Source organism: Pristis pectinata, chromosome 23 (assembly GCF_009764475.1).
Source record: "Pristis pectinata isolate sPriPec2 chromosome 23, sPriPec2.1.pri, whole genome shotgun sequence".
Lineage (NCBI taxonomy): Eukaryota > Metazoa > Chordata > Chondrichthyes > Rhinopristiformes > Pristidae > Pristis > Pristis pectinata.
In genome coordinates this window covers 12,803,564-12,827,235 of record NC_067427.1, presented here as the reverse complement: position 1 = coordinate 12,827,235, position 23,672 = coordinate 12,803,564, and the positions used below count along the sequence as shown (strand labels likewise).

At 39.4% G+C, this 23,672-nt stretch overlaps 1 protein-coding gene across 5 annotated transcripts in view; it reads left to right on the top strand.

Annotated features, from left to right (window-relative positions):
* The window catches only part of fubp3 (far upstream element (FUSE) binding protein 3), a 91,164-nt gene that overhangs the window by 24,514 nt on the left and 42,978 nt on the right, over positions 1–23,672 (top strand). For all 5 annotated transcript variants that reach the window (XM_052037231.1, XM_052037230.1, XM_052037229.1 and 2 more), the window contains exons 2-8: positions 10,326–10,431; positions 16,448–16,478; positions 17,426–17,475; positions 18,833–18,904; positions 20,211–20,268; positions 21,672–21,837; positions 23,289–23,387. In XM_052037231.1, the coding sequence (XP_051893191.1) occupies positions 10,326–10,431; positions 16,448–16,478; positions 17,426–17,475; positions 18,833–18,904; positions 20,211–20,268; positions 21,672–21,837; positions 23,289–23,387 (582 nt within the window). The remainder of the gene's footprint in view (positions 1–10,325; positions 10,432–16,447; positions 16,479–17,425; positions 17,476–18,832; positions 18,905–20,210; positions 20,269–21,671; positions 21,838–23,288; positions 23,388–23,672) is intronic.

Here is a 23,672-nt window from a genome sequence, read left to right as displayed (position 1 = left end):
TGTGCAAATATCCTCTACAATATGTCTACTACCAATTTTCAGGTCATTGGCAAGCTTGCACTATACCTCCTCCAGGTCATTAGTATGAATCATAAATAATTGAGGATCAAGAACTGATCCTTGGGACACTCAACTAGTTGCATCTTTCCAGCCTGAAAAAGACCTGTTATTCTGACTCTGCCTTGTGCAACAACCAATCTTCAATCCATGCTTGTATATTTCCCCAATATCCTGAGCTCTTATCTTGTGCACCAGCCTTTTGTGTGGTCCCTTGTCAAATGCCTTCTGGAAATCCAGATACACCACATCTACATGTTTCCCAGCTTACATCTATGACGAGCTCTAGCAGATTTATCAAACATGATTTACCTTTCATATTGACTTGGTTTGACTACATTAAATTTCTCTAAATGACTAGTTATTTCTTCCTTGATTATAGACTCTAGCATCTTGAGAACAACAGATGTTAAGCTAACAAGCTTATAGTTACCTGCTTTTCATCTTCCTCTCTTGAGCAATGGAGTCACATTTGCTGTTTTTTGAATCTGCTGGTACCCTACTGGATCTCAGTGCGTTTTAAAAAACCCATCAATGGCCTCTCTATCTCTGTAGCTGCTTCCTTTAAAACCCTCAGGTGCAGGCCTATGGGAACTGGGGACTTGTCTGTTTATTAGTCCTGTTATTTTTTTCCAATACCTTGACCCTTGTGATGGTGAATGCATTTATCCTTACTGTTTGAAACTTGCCCATCAGTTATCTTTGGGATATTTGCACATCCTCCACTGTGAAGGCTGATGCAAAGTATTGATTTAACTAATCTGCCATTTCCTTGTTTCCCATTATTGATTTTGCAGTCTCACCCTCTGGAGGTCCCACACTTGCCCTTGCTATCTTCTTTCTTTTAGTATCATAGATGCCCTTGCTGCTTGTTTTGATATTACTTGCCAGTTTTCTCCTGATCACTTTTTTCTTCATTAACACTTTAGTCTCTTGCTGTTGATTCTTGTAAAATTCCCAGTTCTCTTGTCTATCACTAACCCTTGCTACTTCGTATGCCTTAGTCTCTGATTTAATATTTTCCTTAACCTCATTTGCCAACCACGGATGATTAATCTTTCTCCTGGAATCCCTCTTTAGAACTTCAACTAAGGGTCGTGAACTAGCTGTTTAAATATGTGCTGTGGCTCATCCACTGACACCCCTTAGTCTATTTACCCAGTCTGTTCCAGACAACTATACCCTCATTCCTATGTAATTACCCTTAACTTGAGGACATTGGTCATGGACCCTCGAACTGTATCTGGATCACTACTCTCTAACCATAAATCTTCTATTAATTATTACACATGGCCAAATCTAAAATAGCCTCTTCCTGGGTAGGTCCTGTAACATACTGTTCCAAGCAATAACCCCTCACATATTCCACAGATTTTCTTCCACGGTACCCTTGCCAGTTTGATAAGTCCAATCAGTACTCAGATTAAAGTCACCCTTGATGATTACAGTTTCCTCCTTGCATAGATTTGATATTTCTCCATTTATGTTTTGTCCTATCAAGAAACAACAACTTGGGTGGCCTATAGACTGCTCCCCTTCCTCCTTTAACCTGTTAGTCATTATTTCCACTCAAACCAATTTCACATCTCTGGATCTCTATCCCCTGCATCTAAATCGCTACTACTTGCCTAACTTTTGGAATCTTGAGTAACCTGAAGTGCTGATTTCCCAGTCCTAGTTGTCCTGTAACCATCTCTGTGTAATAGCTATTAGATCATACTCGCAGCTGTCATCAACTCATCTATTTACGTGCATTTAGATACAGCACCTTAAGGTTTGACTTTTTACACTTCAGGTTTATTTTCTGCCACACGGCTTTGCTTGTATTTTCTGCCTCTTCATTTTTATTTTCCCATTCACCATTCTATACCACTACTCTCATTTCTTTTTGATTTATCGTTACGGAATCTTTAAAATCTTTTTCCTGTCCAGTCATAATTCCCTTATGTTTAAAAATCTATCCATCTCCGACTTGAATTTGCTCTACCTGAGTTTCCACAGAGAATTCCAAACACTCACAGCTCTTGATCTAGGAAATTTCTCTGGCTTGGTGAAATTATCAGCCTCTTGATCCCAAAACTTGTGAAAATTATTTCTCATCTCCCCACCCAGGGAAAATCACTTCCTATCATTACTCTATCAAGCCCTTGGATAATATTATGCTGCTGCAACTGGAGAGTAAATCAGTCAATTGCAGAGCACCCTCTTTTGTCAGGAGTCGAATTTACTGTGGCAGCTCATTAAGCAAGTATATCCTTCCTTGGGTCAGGAGACCCAAATAACAAAACAAAGAAAAGTAATGTTAACAAATATGCACGTTCTACAGAATTTTTGGCACTCAAAAGGGTTAAAGTACTCTAGATATAGTTTCCTATGTGTATGTTTGTAATGATCTGGGTATTTGTAATTCTTTGGGTCTTAATATCTGGCAATGTATGATGTGTATTAGCCTGTAAGTTGGCAAAATTACAAACATTGTTTACAACTAATTACAAATGTTTACAACTAAATGGCTTCATTTAAATGACCCATTTGGTTAAGCCGGGTGTGGCAAAATCATGAAGGGCAGAAATTCTCAGGTTCATGTGGTATTTGCCTATTTCATTTGGGGCAATCATACCAATAACAAAGATGATTGAGGATAGAGCAGTGGATGCTGTGTACATGGACTTCAGTAAGGTTTGTGACAAGGTCCATTGTGGTAGGCTGATCCAGAAGGTTAAGGCGTATGGGATCCAGGGAAGCTTGGTAGATTGGATTCAAAATTGGCTTCGCCATAGAAGATGGAGGGTAGTGGTGGAGGATCGTTATTCTGACTGGAGGTCTGTGATCAGTCTTGTTCTGTAAGGATCAATGCTGGGATCTCAGTTTGTGATGGAAATAAATGATTTGGATGAAAATGTAAGTGGGCTGATTAGTAAATTTGCAGACAACACGAAAATTGGCAGAGTTACGAATAGCGAGGAAAGTTGTCAAAGGAATCAGCAAGATAAAAACCACTTGGAAACGTGGGCAGAGAAATAACATTTGGGGTTTAATCTGGACATGAGGTGTTGCATTTTGGGAGGTCAAGTGCAAGAGAAAAGCATACAGTAAATAGCAGGACCCTTAGGAGCATTGGGCTGCAAGTCCGTAGCTCCCTAAAAGTGGTACTGCAAGTAGATAAGGTGGTAAAGAAGGCATATGGCATACTTTTGCCTTCATCGGTCAGGGTGCTGAGTATAAAAGTTGGGAAGTCATGTTGCAGCTTTATAAAAACTTAGGTTAGGCCACATTTGGAGTATTGTGTGCAGTTCTGGTTGCTGCATTACAGGAAGTATCTGGAGGCTTTGGAGGGGTACAGAAGAGGTTCACCAGGATGTTGCCTGGATTAGGGAGTATTAGCTATAAGGAGAGGTTGGACAAACTTGGATTTATTTTCTCTGGAGTGTCAGAGGCTGGGGAGCGACATGATAAATGTATATAAAATTGAGAGGCATAGACGGGGTAATGGCTTTTTTTCCCCGCTAGTGGAAATGTCAAATATTAAAGGATTTTTTAGGCTAGACAAATTCTATAGAGACCATAAGACATAGGAGCAGATTCAGGCCATTTGGCCCATTGAGCCTGCTCTGCCATTCAATAATGGCTGATTTATTTTTCCCTCTCAGTCCCATTTTCCTGCCTTCTCCCCGTAAACTTTGATGCCCTTACTAATCAAGAACCTGTCAACCTCCACTTTAAATATACCCAATGACTTGGCCTCCACAGCTGTCTGTGGCAATGAATTCCACAGATACACCACCCTCTGGCTAAAGAAATTCCTGCTCACCTTTGTTCGAAAGGGACGTCCTTCTATTCTGAAGCTGTGCCCTTTGGTCCTAGACTCTCCCACTATTGAAAACATCCTCTCCACGTCCACTCTATCCAGGCCTTTCAATATTTGGTAGGTTTCAATGAAATTTCAACTCTCTCCCACCCCCCCAACATCCTTAAAATCCAACAAGTACAGGCCCAGAACCATCAAATGCTCCTTGTGCACTAACCCTTTCATTCACAGGATCATTCTCATAAACCTCCTCTGGACCCTCTCCAATGCCAGCACATCCTTCCTCAGATATGGGGCCCAAAGCTGCTCTCCATTCTCCAAATGTGGTCTGACCAACGCCTTATAAAGCCTCAGCATTACATCCTTCCTTTTATATTCTAGTCCTCTCGAAATCAATGCTAACATTGCATTTGCCTTCCTTACTACCAACTCAGCCTGCAAGTTAACCTTTAGGGACTCCTGCACTAGGACTCCCAAGTCCCTTTGCCCCTCTGATTTCTGAATTTGTTCCCTGTTTAGAAAATAGTCTGTCTTTATTCCTTCTGCCAAAGTGCATGACCATATACTTCCCCATGCTATTTCCCATCTGCCACTCCTTTGTCCATTCTCCTAACCTGTCCAAGTCCTTCTGCAGACTCCCTGCCTCCTCAACACCACCTGCCCTCCACCTAACTTTGTATCATCCGCAAACTTGACCACCAAGCCATGTCATCCAGATCACTAACATATAATGTGAAAAGTAGCAGACCCAACACTGGCCCCTGCCAAACACCACTAGTCACTGGCAGCCAACCAGAAAAGGCCCCCTTTATTCCCACTCTTTGCCTTCTGCCAGTCAGCCAATGCTAGTACCTTTCCTGTAATAGCATGGGCTCCTATCTTGTTTAGCAGCCTTGTACTGCACCTTGTGAAAGGCCTTCTGAAAATCCAAGTAAACAACATCCACTGACTCTCCTTTGTCCATCCTGCCTGTTACTTCCTCAGAATTCCAACAAATTGGTCAGGCAAGATCTCCCCTTGAGGAAACCATACTGAGTTTGGCCTATTTTGTCATGTGCTTCCAAGTACCCCGTAACCTCATCCTTGATGATGGACTCTAAAATCTTACCAACCACTGAAGTCAGGCTAATTGGCCTATAATTTCCTGTCTTTTGCCTCCCTCCCTTAAAAAAAATGGAGTGACATTTGTGATTTTCCAGTCCTCTGGAACTATTCCTGAATCTAGTGATTCTTGAAAGATAGCATGGTAGCGTAGCGGTTAGCGCGGCGCTATTACAGCGCCAGCGATCGGGGTTTGATTCCCGTCGCTGTCTGTAAGGAGTTTGTACGTTCTCCCGTGTCTGCGTGGGTTTCCTCCAGGTGCTCCAGTTTCCTCCCACACTCCAAAGACGTATGGGTAGGTTAATATGGGGGTTTAAAATGGGCAGCGTGGACTCGTTGGGCCGGAAGGGCCTGTTACCACGCTGTAAATAAAATTTAAAAAAAATTTAATGCCTTCACAATCTCTTCAGCTAGCTCTTTCAGAACCCTGGGATGTAGTCCATCTGTTCCAGGTGATTTATCTACCTTCAGACATTTCAGCTTCCCAAGCATCTTCTCCTTGGTAATAGTGACTACAATCACTTCTGCCCCCTGACTCTCTCGAATTTCTGGCATGTTGCTGGTGTCTTCCACAGTGAACACTGACACACAATACTTATTCAATTTGTCCACCATTTCTTTGTTCCCTATTACTACCTCTCCAGTATCATTTTCCAGCAGTCCGATGTCCAGTCTTGCCTCTTCTACTCTTTATACATCTTTTTAAAAAAAAACCTTTTGGTATTCTCTTTTATATTATTGGCTAGCTTACCTTCATGTTTCATCTTTGCTCTCCTTATTGCTTTTTTTTTTAAGTTGCCTTCTGTTGGTTTTTAAAAGCTTCCCAATAACTTTTGCAATATTGTATGCCCTCTCTTTTGCTTTTATGATGTCTTTGACTTCCCTTGTCAGCCATGGTTGCCTCACCCTCCCTTTAGAATGCTGCTGCTGCTTTGGGATGAAATGATCCTGCATCTTCTGAATTACTCCCAGAAACTTCTGCCACTGCTGCTCTACCAGCATCTCTGCTAAGGTCCCCTTCCAATCAACTTTGGCCAGCTCCTTTCTCATGCCTCTTTAGTTACCTTTACTCAACTATAATACCAATGCATCTGATTTTAGCTTTTCCCTCTCAAACTGCAGGGTGAATTCTATCATATTATGATCACTGCCTGCTAATGGTTCCTTTACCTTAAGCTCCATAATCAAATCTGGTTCATTGCACAACACCAAATCCAGAATTGCCTTTTTCCTAGTGGGCTTGACCACAAGCTGCTCTAAAGGACCCTCTCATAGGCATTCTACAGATTCCTTCTCTTGGGATCAGCCAACCTGATTTTCCCCAATCTGCCTGCATATTGAAGTCCCCCATGACCACTGTAACATTACCTTTTTTACATGTCTCCTGTTGTAGTTTGTACCACACATCCTGGCTACTATTTGAAGGCCTGTATATAATGCCAATCAGGGTTTTTTACCCTTGTAGTTTCTTAACTCTACCCACAAGGATTCTACATCTTCTGATCCTGTGTCACTTATTAAGGATTTGATTTCATTTTTACCAACAGAGCCACCCCACCCCCTCTGCCCACCTGCCTGTCTTTTCGATAGCATGTGTATCCTTGGATGTTTAGTTCCCAGCTGTGATCTTCTTTCAGCCACGACTGTGATGCCCACAACATCATACCTGCCAATTTCTAACTGCACTATAAGCTCATCTACCTTACTTTGTATACTGCGTGCACTCAAATATAACACCTTCAGTCCTGTATTCACCACCCTTCTTCTCAAATTTGTCTCCATGTTGCCTGAAGTTAAATTTTTATCCCTTTCTAAACTTTGTCTTCTGGAGACTTCAGTAACCTCTCATGCACTCTCCTTCCCTTTTAGTTTATCCATACTTTTCTAATCTGTTGAACACACCTCCCTACTATTTAGTTTAAAGCCCTATTCTCAGCCCTAGTTTTGGGATAGAGTGGTAGGTGCCTGGAACATGCTACTAGGGGAAGTGGTGGAAGTGGATACGATAGTAATGTTTGAGGCATTTAGACAGCCACATGAACGGGCAGGGAATGGAGGGATAAGACCATGTGCAGGCTGATAGGATTACAGGTCCTCCCCAGTTTACGAACACCCAACTGGCATATAGCCGGTACATACAAATGAGCATTTGGGAGACTGGTGGGATGGGTTTTCCGGCTGCTGCAAGGCTGCAGGCATCTTCTGCTGTGTGGAACTCAGTTCGCGGCTGCTTTTCCGACTTGCAAACTATTCGGATTACAAACAGCCGTGCTGTAACCTGGGGAGGAACTGTAGGTTAAATTGGCATTGTGGTCAGCATAAACATCCTGGGCCGAAGGGAGTTTTCCTGTGCTGTACTGTTTTACGTTTTAACTGGAAAAATTGGTCACACTTATCGCATCTGATCGTGAGGTTTTGATTCCTTAAGGGGAATCTTTGCATTCTTTGGACTGTGGTGGGCTCAACTCTGATATGCCATCCACCAAAATGGTCACAGCTTAGACTTGCATATGGATAAAACATAGGTGAGCAAGTTGAATTTCAGTGGAAGTGGACACAGCTGACAGAATAGTACTTTTAGGAGATGTGGGAAGGAGACACGAGGCCTAAGAAGGATGAAATGTTATCTGTAATTGATATGGTTATTATCTTCCAGATGCTGTACTCTGGTATAGCCAGATACAAATCAGTGTTCCCAAACACAATCCTGAGGAAAAATTCCTTTTACAAACTTTGTCTGATGGAGCGCAAAATACCATACACATAGCCAAATTTTCTGCTATCAACCAGCAGCATCCCTCTATTTGCTTAATGTGTTTTCATTGGCCATAACAGACCAAGGCTTGTGTAGTGTAATGAAAAAAAATCTTAATGCTCAGCTGTCCAATATTTCAGAGTGTGGGACATTTTTATGATGATCCCTTATAATTCCAATTTCAGTTTAATTCTGATCAAGAGAAAAATTTTAGGTCCAACAAAGCTCAATAGGCTATCTTTGTGTTAAATCCATCTGAAAGCCCTTTATCTTGACTCCATTCGCATGTCTTCTATCTGTAATATCTAATTCAGTGTACATCATGGTGTTGCAATGTAACTTGTATTTTCTCGTGATCAAATCAAATTTTCATTTGACTATGTATTTTTGCTCAATTTTAATTTTATGAAATCTTGCATCTGCATTACACCAGTTATTCGTAGTAATCTCTTTGTGCAATACAATGAAATCAGTCTTATCCCACACCAATACTAGGAAGGTTTTAAGTTCCCCACTAATTTTTTTTATTCCAACTTTCTCTTGGGCTGCAGAATGCACTTGTTAGTGTGAGTCTCCGACTTTCGTTTTTGCTTACTGCATGTAATGACCCTAGATGGTACCACTTGCTCTTCGCTCCTTACTCATACCACCACATTTCAAAAGCAATGGTTAAAAGTCCCACTAGCAGTTTGTCAAAACACTTAATTGTAACCATGTCTGCCCATTCCAAATTGCTTACTTGCACCATGATATCGAGAAATCTTTCAAGCCATACTTGCATAAGCTGTTCAGGAATTGTATATTAAGCAGGTTTGAAACCTGTTTGCAAAATGAAGTGCATGGCAAACACCATCACTTGGTATCATCAAGGACTGGAACATTCCAGTATCAGTGGTTCATAGAACACTGCAGCCTGCATTCACTTCTGTTTGCCAGCACCTCTGATGTCTGATTGTTGCAGGCTTTCCATTAATTCTGCATCTTCTCTTAGATCGTACATAGGGATTGAGGATGACTTCTACTCTGGTTCTGTGAGTTCAGAGGCAGCTGGGGTCAGTATGGGATCCACAGGCTCCAGCACAGATGGGACAGGTGTTTGGTGGGACCAGCAGATGGGTAGCTTGAGAGCATGAGCAGCTCCTGCCAATTAATCTGAGCTGCTTTGTGGTCCCAATGTAAAGACCCAAATCTTTCTGTGTCATTCCGAATGACTGTTCAGTGGAGCAGCAGCATGGCCCAGAGATTCCCAGGACTCAGTGGGAATATTGCATTTTTTTTCTGAAGAGACTTTGATAGCATCCTTGAATGTTTTCCTTTTCCCACTTGGTAATCTGTCCCTGTGACAGAACCTGAAATAGTATTGCTGATTTTGGGCTCAAGTGTCAGCCATGTGAGCCACGTGCCCTGCCCAATGTAGCCTGAGTGTAATTAGGAACTCAATGCTGGGAAGGTTGACCAGGGAGAGGGAGATGTTGCTTCACTTGCTAATGGATTTGAAGGATTTTACAGCGACATTGCTGGTGGTGCCTGCTACAGGTAGTCCAAGTCTCATAATTATAAAGGAGGACGGGAATTACTGGTTGTTTTGTGATGGATTTGAGGTCTTGATCTTCAAACAGCTTCTGTTGATCTGAGGAAAAGGCTGTGTTGTTACTCTGAAAGTGATAGTGAATCTTAAGAGGTAGCTGCTAAGATGTGGGAAGTGGTCCACGTTATTCAAGATCCCATTATTATTGTTATTGTTATTTTTATTGTTAGTGTGGTGTTTAACAGTGGGGGCAGGTTGGCACAGGGTCTTTATTTTGTCGATGTTGTGTATAAGGCCCATCCTCATGTTTCAGTAAATGAGTTGATGTTGAATTTGGAGCTCAACCTCAACACATGCGCAAACAAGCATCAAATGCACAATGTAGCTTGACTGTTGACACCTGAATGACCTAGGTACTGGAGTGAAGGTGATGTAGGTTGAACAATTTCCCATTGGTTCTACAGATGAATTCCTTTCTGGCCGGGCACTTGTTAAAGTTGAGGTGCAGCACTGACGTGAAAAACATTGGGAAATGTGTTGAGGCAGTGATGCACCATTACTTGACACCAGTCGATGTCATTAACACATCAACTTCAGTATTCTTATCTATCTTAATTTCCACATCTTCAATAATTCTGCCTTATGACCCCATTTCCACATTCATTAACTTAGATTTGATACACTTTATTCCTCTTTCTTTGTGTATTTTCCATTGATAGCAAAGTCTGTTTTCTGTCCCCACATTGGAGAGCCCTCTTCCCTGGCACCTCTGACTTGCCTCATGCCCTCTGCCTCATGTACATCTTTAATAACTTCTCCAGTTCTGCCTGCACTTCTTCCTGTGTGTATCTTCCATTGTGAGCACCATGTGATTCCATTTTGTACCAAATTCGCTCTGTTAAATCTAATTCGCATTGATAGAATCTTCAGGATCATTTAAAGACAAGTTGTTCTGAAAAGTGCAATCTAGTATTAATGTTAACTGGCAGTTTGAAGAAAATATTCAGTTTGAAATGTTGCACTTGATTTTTAAAATGCTAACATGCTTCTGTTTTTCTTTCCCTCCCCATTTAAAGATTGCTGCTAAAATAGATGCTGGGTCACATCTGAACAATTCTACTCCTGTGGTAGATCCTGCTGTCTATGGCTATGGGACTCAGAAACGGACACTGGACGATGGGGGTAAGCCAGTTTGTTGTTGAGCAAACCTGACAGCACTTGTATTTTCTTGTTGCTTGACATAGTATTTTGATGTTGGAGATCTTTTGTTCTGACTGTATTTGCACAGTTTTTGGTAGATTAAAATCTTGTCAAATAGAACATAGGTCAAAATGTTGAAGCTCTAGTATATTGGTCTGGGATAATCACCTTCTGTGTGACTGATATAGCTGTAGCGCAGTACCTATGGATTTTTAAGATGATTAAGCTAAAACATCAGATCGCGGAGTGTATTGCTGTGAAATCTCCTTGACGTTGACGGATCAGGTGATGAGTTATTGTGTTCCATGGTCTTCTATTTTATCAACAATCTCCAGGCTGTGCTGCAGGCTGATGACAGATCTACAAAGACTACACTTGTACTGTTTCTGCAATCTGCTTAGTGTATGTTGTGAATGCCACAACTTGGTCACCACAGCTGCTTTTGGGCCAGAATCCCAATTCTTTGGTTGCAGGCTCAGTGGAAATACTTGACTTGTTGGGCACTGATGTATTTCTAAAGTTTGTGGATAACGAATAAAGAGCATTTATAACTGAGTCATAGTTTGGCTTGTCAAGTTTGAATACGGCAATGACCACTGCTACTTGTCTTGCTTTTGGAATGCAGCAAGGTTCCATAGCTCAGTTAGATTTTCCAACTATGACTTTGGTTTCCATTTGTTGGGAGAAATTCTGGGGAGTTGGTCCTTTTGTGCTTTCCCTTCACTACTGCTAATCCCTCCACTTTCTCTGAGGAGGGATTATCAGTATTCACTGTAGTTGACAATGGATCCCTCACCTAGTATTTATCTTGAGCAGTCCTTTTGTGCTCAGTAGTTTGGAGGTCATTGGAGTTGGCTGGATCTCAGGGTTGATACTCTGTTAATGACCATAGAAGTTTGAAACACTCAATTGGCCATTAAAGTCTGGCTGAGTCTAAGAAATCTTACCAGAGGTCTTCGCTGATTATCTTCAGTAGGTCTAGGGTCTTTGTTGTCTGACCAAGAGCATATTCTTTTCCTGTGGCCATGAGGAATGCTGTTCTTGGCTGATAGTGTTCTAGTGTTTTGAATCACTACTATTATAAAGGTTTCCCTTTTTAAATATTCTAGTTGACTTTGGTCAGGTTCCAGCATAGGATTCATTTTGACTGAATCACTGGGATTTCAATGTTGACATCAATGATTATGGGTGACATTGACCTTTCTAAAAGAAGGTGAGCATGTTGAAGTTTGTGTAATGTGCTCCCTCCTTGGTCTTTAAAGATTTTGGTTAGAACTGCATTGCAGTTGCATTACTACCATGCAGTGCAAACAGTTGCTTGTTGGCTTGGAGTAGATCTTCCGTGAACATTGTTTGTGAGAGATTTGCCATCCATTAATATAGTAGCTGTTGAAATATCAATGTACAGACTAGGATTGGTGCACTAGCATGAATTGGCCTGGTGTGGTAAATCCTGTTTATGCCATATATATGCGGGTGTGACACTCAGGCTTCTGTAGGGTACTGAAAGGAGACCTGCCATTTCCCCTATTGGTACAGCTTAGACAAGAAATAAGTATATCGTTATTACACCTATATGAGAAGTTGGTTTGAGACTTTCTGGAGCAGATAAACTAATCACTGAACAATTTGGCATTATTGCTTCTGTGTCCATTAATATTTTTCCCTCCTTCACCATGATTCCTGAAATGTTCACTGAGTTCCATTTAGAAATGGTTTTTACAATGGAACATATTTCATTAGGGGAAGATAACTGCCGCTGGTATTCGATAATTGTTTCTTCCTGAAGATTTTGGTCTCACTCTTTTCTTGCACACTTCCACCATCATGTACAGTGATAATAGAGATGTAAAGCTATAATAACATTCTTTACTGAATTTATTTTAATAGATAGACTTCAGTTACTTAAAATCTGTGCATTTGCTGGACTATGAGTGTCATTGGCAAGGCCAACATTTATTGCTTATCCCTAATTATACTTGAGAAGGTTGGTGACTGAGCTTCAAGTGTCAAGTAAAATGATAGCACTGTACTTGTCACCAAATTTGACAATGTTAGGGCTGGTCCTTTCTGAGGGGAGTCTTGCATTTTGGAGAGGGGCTGGGAGGTAAGTGGGTTAGATTGAGTAAGAGTATTGGAAAAATTGAAACAACTGACATTGGAAACACCAAACCTAGATTGGGTGGCCACTTTGCAGAATACATCCACTCAGTACCCACAATGACCCCGAATTTCCAGTTGTCTGTGCTTTTAGTTTGCCATCCTAATCCCATCTGATCTATATTTGTTTGACTTTTAACTTTCCAATTTCTGATAATAGGTCATCTACCTGAAATGTTAGTGCATTTCTCTCTCCACAGATGCTGCTTGACCTGCTGAGTATTTACATTATTTTTCCTGATTTTTATTTCAGATTTTCAGCATTTGTTTGTATTGCTTTTTGATGATAAAGTATTTACAAAAGGTTTCTCTCTATTCACCTGCTTTTTCTGCATTTCAATTCTGAATCAATGTAAGTGAGAGTGTCAGTTTGAGATATTTACAAAGCCAGTGGTGTCTATCTGTGGTCTGGGATTTGTTGCTGGAAAGAAAACAAGCTCTGAAATGTGAGGACTCATTTGGCAAAGAGACAAACAGGTTAAATAGCATGCAAAACTATGACATGGGATATATGGGGAATGAGGTTATACACTTTGGTAGCAAGAATAGATCAACACTCACTGTTAAAATATTATTTTTGTCTTTAGAGATCTTGATATCTTCATACACAGTTTATATGCAAGTACAGGAAGAAATTGGGAATGCAAATAGGGTGTTGGCCCTTATTGCAAGGAGGGGCATTTTTACAGCTGTGCAGGACTCTGAGACCACATCTTGAGTACTGTGTAGTTTTGACGTCTTGCTTAAGGAAGGCTATATTTGGAGACAGAGTAGAGAACATTCTATAGATTTTGGGTGTGAAAGGTTGTCTAAATAGGAAAGATGAACCAGATTGGCTTATAATAAAGGCTAACATAACATATACCCTCTTAATTAATTGCTGTGCCTACGTGTTGATCTACAGCAACTTGCATACTAGCACATCCAGGTCCCTTGCCCACTGACTCTGCTTGTGCGTGTACCTGTGAAACTGCTTTACGTCGTCCCCTGTACGCAATTCCACCTAGTTTAATATTGTCAGCAAACTGAAATGTGAGGTTTGGTCCCTGTTGATATAGATATAATATTACCAGCATATTACTTTGAGACATTTCGTATAAGTTTACAGGAGCTGCTTCCAATAAAATACATCCGTTTTTAAAGGTTAATTTCATCCTAGGTTTGCTAGCAGTTTTCTTAGTAATTTTCATCCTTTCAGTTCATTATGGAATGTCTAGTTTTGTTTTTATTACCATTTGACTTGGACCTACATTCAGAAATTGTTGTCTCTTTGGTTTATGTTAAGGTTATGAATTATATTCAATCTTTGTTCCCATTGCATCTTGATGTGGATTATATTCTCACTTTGACTATATTTTTCCTGATTATGGAATACCTTGCATTTTTCCTGTGTTAGCAGCTCTCTTAATTCAAGTTGATGCTGAATTCACTTTTGAAAATGTTGTCTGCACAGTGGGGCTTTATCCTTCACCTTAGTTATTTCATTTAAGATAAATTACATCTTTTCAATCTTGTACTTTTTTTCATAAAAACTTCGCGGACCTATTTGCAGGTACAGACTGTTGGGTTAATGCTGAATAACCATGCTTTGTAGATAGTCTTCAGTGAAGTATGTGGAGCTATGTGGAGCTTTTTCATTTGAATTGCAATGTTATACCATATTTACTGATATCTACCTGTTTAGTAAATTGCATCTTTCTTGATTTGCCACTGACAATTGCCTTGTCAGATTGATGGATGGAAGCAGATGGATTTTAGTTGTTGCTAAGCCATTTCTCATAAATATTGACATTTACCTATTTTTATTTTATTGAGCTGCAGTTTCTCCCCTCGAGTATGGAATAGCAACAGTTGATTTTGTTTATGGAACTGTTGCATCTGAAAATGCAGCCTTAACAGAATTCACTTTACTTCTGATACTCCAATATCTTGCTGCAATTGTGTTATCAAAATTGAAATTATCCAATCCAATCTTCAGCGTTAGCTTAAGTGATACTTTTAAACCCCCCAAAAAAATTCAATTAAATTAATCAGGTTGAATTTTCCCACTGACTGTGATAAGGAAAGTCATAAGGATCTTCTAAGGCTGGCTCCTTCCAGTGTCTGAAGAGCTCTTCGTAGAGTCGCATTGTGATTCAGTCCATCAAGAATTACAATGACCATGACCTTCATTGAACAATAAGTCCAAGAAAAACGTAGATGCGTATGGCCTTTTTCGGACTTGCAAAAAGCATTCAAGTCTGACAAAGGGCGATTATTGGAGAATCCTTCTCAAAATTGACTGGTCTCAGAAATTATTTACCAATCTATGTCTGCTACATGCCATTTTATCACATCAATTCTCTTCTCAATATCCTGTCCTACAGTACTAAATCTTGTCTCCTTGACCTTTCTCTCGGACTAGAATTGATCTTTGGATGAATGGAAAACTAGAGTTTTCATTTCCACCCCAGTACCAAGATCACCCCACTGCCAGTCATTGACTTACAGTACATAGATTACATGTCTATGTGCATATGAAGCCAATATCTAAGTCAATGTTGATGACTTAACCGAAGCATTCGAGAGGATAGCCTTAAATTAAACACATAGAGACAAATGTGCTCATTCAACCTGTCCCTGCTGCATAACACCAACACCTTGACAATCAAAACCCATGATGAAACCATGGAAAAATGTGGATAACTTTTCATATCCTGGGAGCTACTTCTCAATGAAGGCCTACATCAATCATGAACCCTTTCACCACCTCCATTGCACTAGCATAGACTTTGGCTGACTGAGGAAGTGTTCAAACACACAGGCCTCAAATCAGGTATGAAGCAATGGTATTACCCAAGCAGCAATGATTCCCACTTCCCTGTCTGCTTAGAAGCCATGGACACTGGACATCAAACGCTCTGGAAAAGTACTATCTGCAAAATATTCTAAGTCTATTAGTAGTTTAAGGGAACTAACGTCAGTGTTCACACCCCAGCCAACATGTCCAGCAATGACACCAAACTTTGGAAATTAACTTTTTACTTTGAATCCATCATAGCAAGAGATTTCCAGGAGGATAGAGAGAACGTTTCAAGGGTATTCTCAGTCTCCTTTTGAGAGAGGAGGGGGATATATATTGGAAGGCACCAAACACCTTGTATCTCTAATGGTGAGCGTATGCAAAGGCCATGCAAATATAATGGAAAGAGTGCACAACACTCTAAACCGAGCTCTCTCCCATTCTTTCATCTGCCCCACCTATAGTAGAGTCTACAGATCCCAAATAGGACTCATCAGCTACAGTCCTGGAGTTGGAAGTAAGACATCCTGAACCTGAGTGACTGCTTAAGATTTCAAAGCCTCATATCCGGCTGACTTGACTGATATTTTTTTTGTGTAGAGGTCTATAGCAAAAAGTAGTTGGTATCATATTTCCAATTTTGTATGAAACCAAAAAAGGATTGTTGCATGGATAATTGGGAGGAGTGGGAATCTGCAGATTTCTGAAACAGTTCCTATATTTCAAGTAAATCTTTGTATACCACAAAAACCAAGGAACTTTGTTATTAAACTGTGTTTTGGGGGGAAAAAACAAAACCCTTCCAACAACTTACCACTCACTAAACCATCCTTGTTTTCTGCTCTTGTCAAGCTACTATCATAGTTCCTGTTGAACTGTGAAACTTGCAACTTCCAGCAACAAAGCGGATATTTTAATAGATGGTCTCATTTTAAGGAGGTTCATTCTGGCATTACTTCAATGTGACAATCTTCTGTGTTAACATGCATGTGATTCAACATGTAGAGACTGAGGATTGTCTGTGCTTTCTAACTTTAACTCTCCTTTCTCTTCCAGTAGTGAACCAACTTGGAATGGTGCATCAAAGGTAAGCACAGTGTGTTGTAGTTATTATGTATCTAGATTTTCTATCTGCGCAAGTTTTTGTAAACCTTTAAGATGCTAACAAACGATATACTTTTTCTTTTGACTCAATTTTATTGTATATAGTCCTAATAGAAAGTGTGACTACAGAATCAGTGTCGTGGCAATACAGTGTCATGGCAATACATTGCATGCATAATTAACACGGAGGTACACATTGTATGCTTACAATTATATTACGACGTCCTTGTGATATGATTTTTATATTGACTTGTGCTTTGTACTGCTTTTAAAATTTGCACTACATGTTTGCATGTGGCTACTGATAAAAGTTCCATAATAGCATGCTGTTACTGGATAATGAAGATTTAGTAATTGTTCATGGTTGATGTGGTGCTCTTTGGTTGTTAGATATCTGCTCACAATTTTGGAACTGAGTGGATCATGAGGGCATATTTACACCATGAATTTGTACTTCTCCCTTTGCTTAGCTACCTTCCCCCAACCATGGCCAAAACAAATTTTGATAGTTGCTGCAATTATACAGGAATCCTAAAGATTATTATTATGCAGTACTATGGAACTAAAAGCAAAGTTTGATCCTGCACATTTTACTCTAGCTCAGTCTACTTTTCAGTTGACCAGAAAATCTGCTGGTTGCTTATAGGAGGGAAGAAGGCACATTTGATTTCTCTTTTCACCAACATTACCAATGCCCAGGGCCGCCAAAACCAACTGTGATGTTGGTTGAAACAATATTGTTGTCTTGAAACTTTTTAATAAAAGTAGTCATCAACTTGAGAGGCAGTTAGTTTCTTTATGATTGACCCATGGAAATATCCTCAACATACCAGAGATGTACAGTAGTTACACTGGTATAACAATGGACACATAAGCCAGAATATTCTAATCTATTTTTGTAAACTCTATCTTGTAAAATTCTTCTTTCAGGACTATAATGTCTGAGGAGTACAAAGTGCCTGATAAAATGGTTGGATTCAGTAAGTATGAAACTTTTGGAGTGTGTAGTTGGTTTAAGTTGCAGTTAATTAAATACAATAAATTGCATTTTTAAAAACCTGTGTAAAATGTTTTTTGTGTGAAGCATTAATTATGCTGATGATCTTGCCATTCTAGCTTATTCTCTAGTTTTGTGTTTATGAATGGGAGTCTCTTCCTGTGCAGCTGGAAGTTACAGGCATCTTTTAAAAATGGTGGAGACTATTCGGTTTAACTATATCAACACAAATTGATCTGGAAGTTGGCTAACAGTAATGAATTCAGTGAAATTAGAAATTTGAAGTCCATTGATTTGTTCTTGATTTTAAAAAAAAAGTTGTTACACAATGATAAAGCATGGTATTGTGCTCTAGATTTATCTGTATGCCAAATTCCAGACACAGACTCGTTCCTGTCCAGAAATGGGGTTTGTATATGGTGGGACCTCAAAATAGTCTTTTCTCTGGAAGATTACTTAATTTGTATTGGTTGTCTTTGGTAGGTTGTTGCTGAACATTTACAGAATGACTCATTAGAAACAGGACTGACTAAAGGTGATGTTCTCTTTGACAAACATGTCTATTCATGGGGACGTCATCTTAGTCTTGCAAATCGAATTGTTACTGTGTAATATTTCTCAAAGTTCCAGCAAAGATGGTCCATTTGTATGAAGGAAACCTTTTAGATGGATTTTTTTTGGGGGGGGGGCGCGCATTGGGGAGGGGAAACAAATCTGAGCATTGTCATCTTGGCAGCTTATTTTATATGACTATGTCCATTTTGCATGCACAAGCAGGAAATCAACTGAGTAAAGCTATGTGCATGTATCTGATTAGTTTACACGTGGTTACTGGTTCAGAGGGATACAATTTAGTGGGTATTGGTTTTGAATGTTTGGCTGCAATTGCAGTTAACATGCAATTAATACAAAGACAAATTAACAACTTGGTTTTCAATGTGTTGATTGGGCCTGCTAATATCGAAAATCATACTTAAATGTTAGAAGAATAATCCAACTCATTTCCCCATCTTCGATTTGACAGTCTGCTGCAAGTCCTGACTGCAGTAGGTGGCTCCCTCCCTCATTGTTTTAACTAATGATTTTGTGTGGTCATAAACTCTGTAAAACAGCTAACTTTAACTTGTCCTAATGAAAATCTGATTTCTCTGATGTTAGATAAGCCTACCATCACCAAGGCTGCCTCTGCTGCCCAGTCCCAGACAAGGAAAGCTTTTGTTATTAAATTGATCTCTGCAAATGAATTAGTTTCTCCATAGACAAGAGCAGCAGTTTTGCTGAGTTAGCTCTAATGTTTTTGACATCCTATTGACTCAGCTTATTACTATTGTTCTGTATAGTAATTGGCAGGGGAGGAGAACAGATATCTCGAATACAGATGGAATCTGGCTGCAAAATACAGATTGCACCTGGTAAGCATTATGCTGTTTAGTTTACAAATATACACATTAGAACCAAGAATAACCTATTCAGCTCCTAAAGCCTGTTCTGTTTCTCAAAAAGATCATGGCTGGTTTGTTTGCAACTTCTACTTCACATTCCTGCATAACCACTGGTTACCTTTTGCCCTCTTCTCAAGCACATCTACCTCCACTTTGAATATATTGAAGGACTCTGCTTGAATTACCATGAGGAAGTGTTCCGTAGACTCTCAACCTTGAACCCTTTCTAGTGCGTGGAAAAGAAACTCCCACTTGTCACCTCAGTCACAAGTGGGAGACCCCTTATTTGTGAACATTGACCCTTAGTTTTAGGTTCTCTGACATGCAGAAACATCCTCTGCATATTCACCCTATCCAGACCTTTTCAGGATCTTATTTCAGTCAAGTTGTCATTCCATCTTCTAACCTTCAGCTGATACAAGATGAGTCAAAGTCAAAGAGCATGGAAACGCGCCCTTTGGCCTATCGAGTCTGAAGTGACCATCAGGCACCCATTTACACCAATCACTAGTCTAATAAAGTCTGTCCAACCTTTCCTCATAAGAGAGCCCTTCCATTCCAGGTAATTGTCTAATAAACCTTCTTCTGAATTTTCAATGCATTAATATCCATTCTTAAGTAAGGAGACCAGTACACGTGCTCCAGACTTGGGCTCACTAATGCCCGATATAGCTCAAGAGCAACCTTCCATTTTCATTTCCTTGAATGACAAATGCTAACTTTGTTAACTTTCCGAAATACTTGCTTTACTTGCATACTAGCTTTTTGTGAGTCGTGTAGTAGAACATCTAAATTCCTTTGCACGTCAGTCTCTCCACATTTTAAATGTTTTTTTATTTCTCCTGCCAAAATGAACGATTTACATTATATTTCATTTGCCAGATCTTTGCCCACTTAGTTTCCCTTTGTAGCCTCTTGGATCCTATTCACAACTGATTCTCCTCCCAAGTCGTTTATAAATTGTAAAACATTTGAGGCCCCAGCACCTCATCGCACATTGCATCTTGTCAAATAGAAAAGGCCCAATTTATGTCTTCTGTTTCCTGTTGTTAGCCAACCTTCTGTCCATGTCAATATTGTACAACTTAGACCGAAACCTTTTGTATTCCACAATAACCTTTGCAGAATTTCATTTTCTGATTGTTTTTAAATAAGTCCTATCTTTCACGTTTGTTATTTACCATAAAAATATTATCTTAAGCACATCTGCAGTATTTCTGTGGTAATAGGCACCCTAATTTCTTTTGGGTTGACTTTTTCTTTTGCACCTGTCAAGATAGTGGAGGTCTTCCAGAGAGGTCCTGCACGTTAACAGGCTCCCCAGAGAATATTGAGTAAGTTTTTTGTCTTCTCTTCACATGACTGTTTGACATAGTTAACTGTTAACAGGTATATAATTTGTACTTTCATGCACATGCCCCTATTTCTATCTATCCTTCCTCAAATTATTGTCCTCAAAAATACAAGAGTTCTGAAATTAAGCATGTACATCTGTGCTGACTCCTTACCATAGTGCTTGAAATCTGGTGGTCTTCTTATGGCCAAGTGCTTGGGTGTTACCTTTACCTATAAAGAACATGAAAGTCACCAATTATATTTGTCCAAGATCTGCCTTACAAACATGGATCTTATTGATGTTAGGGTCAACTGTATATATCTGCCAACTAAAGTATTTCTGCAACTGCATTCTTTGTCATCTATACATTTATTTCAAATCGGTCTTAAAGAGAAATGTGCATTTCACTTTAAACTGGAGAAAAAAAAAATCACTTTCATTTGTGTTGCTTTCATTGACCTGAGAGAGTTAGAATATTTATCTACTCTTGCAAGAGAAAGCAAATGCACATTGCTAGTTTGCTTGAGCAATGATTAACCAAATATAAACAGAGAATGCAAGTTGGCGAACAGTTGTACTGCAAAATCATGCATTGTGTAGTTCCAAGGCCTGGGAGAACTCTTTACTAGGCTACTTCAATATAGGCAAATGTTCAATGGAGTAGCTATATGGTTGTTGCTAATAACCATAATATAAGGGCAATAAATCCTATATAGTGGTTAGACAAGGCATTGATTTTATAGGAAACCTTCCAGTGTTTGATTAAAAACAACATGGCATGATTTTTGTGTTGGAATTTTTATCCGCACTCACTATCTGTGATTTTTTAGTTCAAAAAGTAGGAAAAACAGCTGCACATTTGCCAGTGACTTGAAATCTTTTGCTCTCATTTTCGGAGAAACATTCTCCACTTCAGATTCTCAGACACCAGCTGATACAGATTTCAGTTATTGTGTAGCGATATATAGATAAGTGATTTGTGCTGATTCTTTTTCTTTGACCATAGCATTTCAAAATATAAGGCAGCATCGGGACTTTATTGTTAGGAAAGGTGAAACTGAGAATCAAACTGTACATTGGTCCTGTTCAAAAGCAAAGTAGAGCCCTGGTGTTTTGAAAATCCATCCCAATGAAATTGAGTTCATGAGGCATCTGCCTGAAGTGGATTGAATTTTCTTAGCAGCCACCTTTTAACAATCCTGTGAAGATTTATTTTCTTTCATAATATTAAACTAGCTCACAAAACTAAATGATTATAATAAAGAGTTAGATCAATCTGATATTTTGACATTTCCTGCAAAATATTTTTTGTGATTTTAATTGTTCAATCTTTGTAATATGTTTAAATGTTACAGTTGTATACCACTGAGACTAGCCAATAACGGTTGTTTTATTAATCAGAGAAGCGAAAAGACTCTTAGGACAGATTGTGGATCGATGTCGGAATGGACCTGGCTTTCACAATGACATCGATAGTTCCAACAGTGCTATACAAGAAATACAAATTCCAGCTAGCAAAGTGGGTCTCGTCATAGGGAAAGGAGGCGAAACCATTAAACAGCTGCAGGTGAGAGAACTCTGAGAATGTTATGGAGTCATCACATCTTCATTTACAACAAAATATCATGTCTCAATTTGAGAATCTTGTGGGCCCAACACTGAGTGGCCAGACTTTTGCACTTTATCTGGACATTCAGCACAGAGGACATGGTGTGCTGTCCTGAATTAATTAGCACAGTACAGGTAAAGTCTGATTTGCAATGTGATCAAGCTATCTGAATAAGATTTATCAAAATTCAAATTGTATGTGTAATATAGTTTGAATATCTTCAATGTTAAGCTGGTAGAAAGGAAAAATAAATTGCGTTTCCCAAATAAGCAGCCATAGCAGATGTATAAAGACTCCACTGAGTCATTCAAAGCTCCCTGTCATGCAGTCCAGTCTACACAGTTGCAGATATTAAAAGTACTTCACCAGAGTCATTTGGTGATGTGTTAAATTAGTTTTTCATTTTAATTAGGACTCTAATCTTTTATCTTCCTTTTGTAAAGGATTTAAAGTTGAATACTTTCTTAGGTCAGAGCAAAGCTGTGCGATGATAATATTATAACATTAATTTCCTACATGTGAGGGTTTTGGATGGGTACAAACAAGAATTGTGACATTTAGGAGAAACCTCAGAAGAAATTTAAGGGTGAACCTGGCCTTGGTTTTTGGCTCATTCAAAGGTGTCCCTGGCTCTTTGTGAAAATAATTACTAATGGGTGACCTGTTAAATAGATTTTCTAACCACAGGAGCATGATGTGACATCAATTAAGCTTGGGTTGCATTATCCTATGGTGAGTATTTTCAGCAAGTAGTGAAGAATGAACTGGGGTGGTCTGGATGAGTGTCAAGTGATGCATCGTTACGTCTTCACAGCCAAATCCAAATCGAGAAACCAAACAGTTCATTTTTAATTTGAATGTCTAAGTGCATGTCAGCTGAATACCATAGCTGGTGGCAATCTTAGTTTCAAGTATTTCACTCAGTACAAGTATTTAAATTGAACTTTTCCGTACTGGAAACTGTCCATAGCATTAGTCATTGTCTAAAGCATGCAAAACATAATCCGAGGTAGATTTTTATTTTACGAAATTGTCTGATGTAAACAACTGCATTGTCATTTGGTGCATTGGGCTGAACTCTTTTGTGGCTACTTAAGCATAGTTCATTGACATTCACACGCTACCGACACCTCCCAGCAATGTTCTTCTGTGAGATTTAGCTAATCATTGACCTCAGTGACAATTGTATCTCCTATTATGGCAAATGCAAGTGTTGAATGCCCCTACCTGTTTAACCCTGAGCCAGGTAATTTCTTAAAATTATTTGTATCATTGAGAGTTTCAAACCCTTAGTCAGAAATATAGAAAAACATCTATGTTAGGGTGACAGGAATAATGATTATGCTAAGACATTAAAACCGTTGGGAGTGTTTTGCCTACATGTGGAAGTGTGATCCTTTTTTTTACAGGAGAGAACAGGTGTAAAAATGATCATGATTCAGGATGGACCACTTCCCACAGGTGCAGATAAACCACTGAGGATTACAGGAGATCCTTACAAAGTACAAGTGAGTTGAACCTCTGTGTATCCAGCTGAGGTTATGAAAGATAAATTTCTTTGTAATTTATCCCACTGCACTTTGGCATAATGTGCTTTAAAATCATGTTTACTTAATAGAATACTGACGCTCTTGTGCCAAAGTGCACAGAGCACCGTGACTTTGGTTTCATCACCAGAGCCATTTTTAACTTGCAGTTTTACCTCATCACTGTTGACTTTGTTTCACAGTTGGTAATGTGGCAAATTGAAAATTCTTGGGTTCTGTGAGATTAGAAATAATTTTATTGTAACA